The 4,669-nt window shown below is 36.7% G+C and overlaps 1 protein-coding gene across 1 annotated transcript; it reads right to left on the reverse strand.

Annotated features, from left to right (window-relative positions):
• Positions 1-790: 790 nt before the first annotated feature.
• LOC145914413 (uncharacterized) lies at positions 791-4,242 on the reverse strand. Its single transcript, XM_083002242.1, has 9 exons — positions 4,179-4,242; positions 4,015-4,097; positions 3,662-3,757; positions 3,127-3,235; positions 2,542-2,742; positions 2,055-2,160; positions 1,841-1,971; positions 1,668-1,732; positions 791-1,000 (listed from the first exon to the last, which is right to left on the reverse strand). Exons 1-9 carry the CDS (start codon positions 4,240-4,242, stop codon positions 791-793), a joined length of 1,065 nt encoding a protein of 354 aa, XP_082858368.1.
• Positions 4,243-4,669: the final 427 nt, after the last annotated feature.

Here is a 4,669-nt window from a genome sequence, read left to right on the forward strand (position 1 = left end):
GCTAACGTATAAAAGTCAGAACAACGATACGTTTGTAAAATTTTGCTTGGTTTGCAGCCTTGTCTATTTGCTACATTATATTGTGCCTTAAATTTCCACGTCGGTATGTAAACAATATATGGTACAGCCGTAGTTTCGTTCGTATGAAGCACATCTCCCTTATCACTTCCTCAGTAAGATTACAACAATTTAATTTTAGTTTTATCAAAGCCCTCTATGTTTGTGATGTACCCTCGATACAGTTGAGGGTATCGTATGTTGATAACCTCTTACGGGTTTCATGTGAAGCCCTATTGAGGATTCGTGTATTCAAACCGAACCGCCCACGAACGGCACCTTATTCATTGTGTTATATACATTAGATTACAATGAATTCTGCTTTTCAAAACCGAAAAACCCGCCAGTACTTCGGGGTATTCTCCAACAAAAAAACATGTTGAAAAACGAGTTTTTCCTCGAAAATGTAATGCTTTGACACGTTGGTAGTGTGACAGAGGGTGTTTGCTTCAGCTGTAGTGACTGAAACAGTTTGAAATTACATAAATTGTTGTCATTTAAATTTGCATTTTGCATGATGTAATATGGTTTAGCGCAAGACAATTTCAAAATGTGCGAAACACTAGAAACCTTCAAAAATATGACTGACTGAAATCTCTTAAAAGGTATACACTGTTTTTGTAGCAAATCTGAAAATAAGCGTCGTATTCCTACCCAATGTCAAAGTTTAAAATAAAACAATAATTACAGTTGCTTGTTTAATGTTATAACAAATACTTGCGAAGTTGGTTTACTACCAAAAGGAGAATGCTGTTAGGATTATCCAATAATACAGAAAGTATAAACAGAGAAGGTTAATGTTCGTGTGAAAGTCAGATAGATCGCAAACACTTTGACAAAGGTGTTCCATCATTTCCAAGGCTATTTGTTGGCCAATTCCTTCCACATCTCCATTAGATTTAAACACATGCTCTTCCACCCCAGCTATGTCTAGCAATTCTTGCTTCGGTGAGGTTTGAACTCACGACCCTGAGCAAACCAGGCCAAACGCTCTACCAACTGGTTTCACAACGTGTGTTGTGCCACTTGCCAGGCGACCTTCACATACGTAGGGGATCTCCATCACCGTAATCAAGTATTACCATGCTTTCGCATTGCATGGCAGGATCGCCCCACTGCGCAGGCCCTTTACAAATGGCGATCTCAGCACTCGTATGCTATAGCAGCTCAATGACTGCAATGCCTTATCTGCGAAGCCTGTGTACCTTGTGATCAAAATATATCAATATACATCAATTTATATCAATATACATCAATTTATATCAATATACATTGATTAAAATCAATATACAAATGTAGGCTGAAGGATCGTCGACACCATGGCTCAGATTACTTTTAGGCTTCGGACATTTGTTTGAGAGTAAGAAAGTAATTACTTCACACAATGTAGTTTTTGGTGTGCAATAAACAAAATTGGCTGGCGAAGAGAGTAAAAATACAGAACCCACGTTAAATTTAACGTCGTTTGTTGTTGGATTTGTATTTTTCTATTCAGAAAATTAAATAAATATATGATCTCAATTACTTTAAATGGAGCCATCGGTGGTACGTGGCGGCGTTGCGTTACATCTCATGTGGTACGAGACCAAAATAGGGTTGAGAAACATTGCCTGGGAGGTTATGGGTTGCAATCGGCCGTTAGGAACGTTTAGTGGTGCTATTTCTGTGGCGCTTACTTTATGGTGAAATATATGAGATTAATCTGCCTTGAATTCATCGATATAATCATTTATTTTCACTTAATATTATGATTTAGATGAGGAATATCAGCGTATAAAGTTACTTGGTTCAAACTTCCAAGGACTTCCGCCAGACGCCCACGACTGGTTAAGACGGATTAAGGTTGTTGGATGAACGATGCTACTATACAAAACCCTGGATGCACGGTAGAATTCCGGATCTACGCTCCATAACCTAACATTATGATATATTTGTCTTAAACTTTGCAGCTGATCGTATCAAAATAAGGACAACACAAAAATAAATGAGAAACTTACTGCCTGAAACTCGACCAAAATAACTGCAGAATCATTCTTCGGGCGATTGCATTATGTCTGTTAAGAACAAAAACCAAATCGAATGGGGCGTACGGTGGGCATGGTCCTAAAAAGAAGTTGTTTAAGTTTCTTCAGAGATTTTGCGCGCATTTAGACTGAATAGTTTTAGTTCAGGTTTTCATGCTAAAGTTCTGTTAACTGTTCTTTATTCTGTCTTAAATATTATTTATGATTTTGCATGGATTTGTATTTGTGCATTTTCTTTAACAAAAAATGTACCATATTTACCCGACAATAAAGCACGTTACACTGTGGTTTCTCACAAAGTAAATATTCCAATGTCGTTGTTTTGTTGGGTGAAGGATTGTTTACGTTAAAATTTGCAAGATTCGCATAATGTTGCAGTACGGACATATTTGTACTTTTTTGCTCTAATCCAAAATATGTTTCCGGTCCTTAATCAGATCATAGAGACACGTTTACTGACTGGCGCAACAGGGAGGATCGTTTGACCACTGTCCGTTTCCCATGCAATGAACAGATGTAACTCCTTGAGGATTAAGATGGAAACCGGACTTTGTGCAGCGATATTGACACATCGAACCGATCCGATTATCGTTGGTACAAAAATACACCCCGTTCTCAAACTCCTTTGGCTGTCGAGGGCAAGACATGGCGCTCAATTTTCCTGTCAACGACACTCCCATACTTGAAAGTACATGCACAAAACGCTGAGCACATTGGTACAGTATACATTATGATAAAAAAATTTGGGTCAAATACATTTACAGGGTAAAACGCAAGATAAATTTACAAAAAAGGAACATTTAGCTTCCTCCACAAAATGTAAAAAATGTGACTATTTTATATATATTTTATATATATGATAGACAAATGGAAGTAGATACGCCATGATTGAGATTTAAGGACTAGCCTTTGATTTTAAAGCCATATTGCTTGATACATAATCGACACTATCAACATACTGACAACGCTCATCTTTTATTTCTTGTTATTTGTTTTGCTTTAACTTGTTTTCAAATATTGGAAACAAGTAAAACTAAAAATTCACCTGTGCAAACTTGTTCCAGGTTGCACGCATCTTTCTCACAGCAGCATTGACAAAATGACGAAGGTAAATTAGTGTTGCATTGATGTCTCCAATCGTATTTGTTCCAGTTCTACAACAATAGAAAGCATCAGTGGCGAATATCATTTTGTTGCAATGATTGGCCATGATATGGGCATTCACCAACGCTCAATAAGCAGTGCATATAGTTTTAAATCTTTTTCAAATCGGAATCAACTTTGTTATAATTGTTTTTGAAAGATCACATTACGTACTGCGGCAATTTATTTTGACTACTATTATATTTCTTTATATACAGATGTGCGTTACAATAAAAAACGTGCCCAACCAGAAGCCCACTAGTCAGAAAAACTGTCCTTTACCAAAATATTCAACAATATATATTGATGTCAAACAAAATGAAAATAGTTAATTAATGGTTTATTTCTTTTTTAATGAGAAACACTTTACCAAGATAAATTTTAGAAAGCAACCAAAGAAACAAAATTGTGTTAATGTTATAATTTTACTTGCCAACCTGCTTCATGTCACTGAAGCAGGAATGTTTTTGTTTACACCGTCGAAATATCCTCGATACAGAATAATCCCGACGGACAGTTGTAGCGCAGACATCCTTAAAGCAAAAAGTTGTTGTTAACATTTATGAGCAATGACTGGCACATTATACAGATAACATCGTCATGTTTATTTATGTTTAGTCCTATGTTACAATCAGTAAAGTAAATCGCGAGACTGGCCGAGCTATAAGAAATTTCTTCACTGGTTTTCAACTTGTAGTGCACGCGCGAAAGAACTGAACTTACAAAATGATGCATTTCTACATCACATCTCAACTAAACCAGGTTTACATAAAACAACACAGAGACATACCTGGTTTGAAGTGCATGTCACAAGTTTCCCATACTTAGCACAATCTTCTTGACTGTTTGCAGAACACTGCCAACAACTCAGTCCTACCAAGTGCTCACTCGTTAAAAACATTATTTTTTGTTTGCTGTTCTGTATTTTTGTATTTCAACACCAATCTAACTTACCATAAATGTGGGCAACAACGTTACACATAACGACCAATCGGAAGATGCAAATAGTGGAAGCCATTTCTCTAGATGTAAGCTTGATGCACACCAGCTATCCACTTTAAGTTTTAAAAATATTGCACTTTTCGTGTTCGCAGTAACATTAAGCCCTGAGGGAAGGACAGACTGAACGTCGGCCGGCGTTTCAACATTTACAAACCTATCCGACAGCAAAGAAAATAGCCGATCCTAATCATTTATCATAAACCGTATAGGAATATACTTTAGACACTGCTATAAAATGATTTATACGTTGATTGAAATACATACGTTGTATGATTTTGAATCTTTTTTCGACATTCGGCCAAACCACAAGATTGTATTTTGTGTTGTTAGCAGCGATTTCACAACATTTTACTGACAACCGATAAATATCTGCGACAAGAATTGCTTTGAACGACAGAGTCGCCGTAAGGTTTGGCCAGAAAACCTTTAGACGAACCGCAACT

This window comes from Ascidia mentula, chromosome 9 (assembly GCF_947561715.1).
Source record: "Ascidia mentula chromosome 9, kaAscMent1.1, whole genome shotgun sequence".
NCBI lineage: Eukaryota > Metazoa > Chordata > Ascidiacea > Phlebobranchia > Ascidiidae > Ascidia > Ascidia mentula.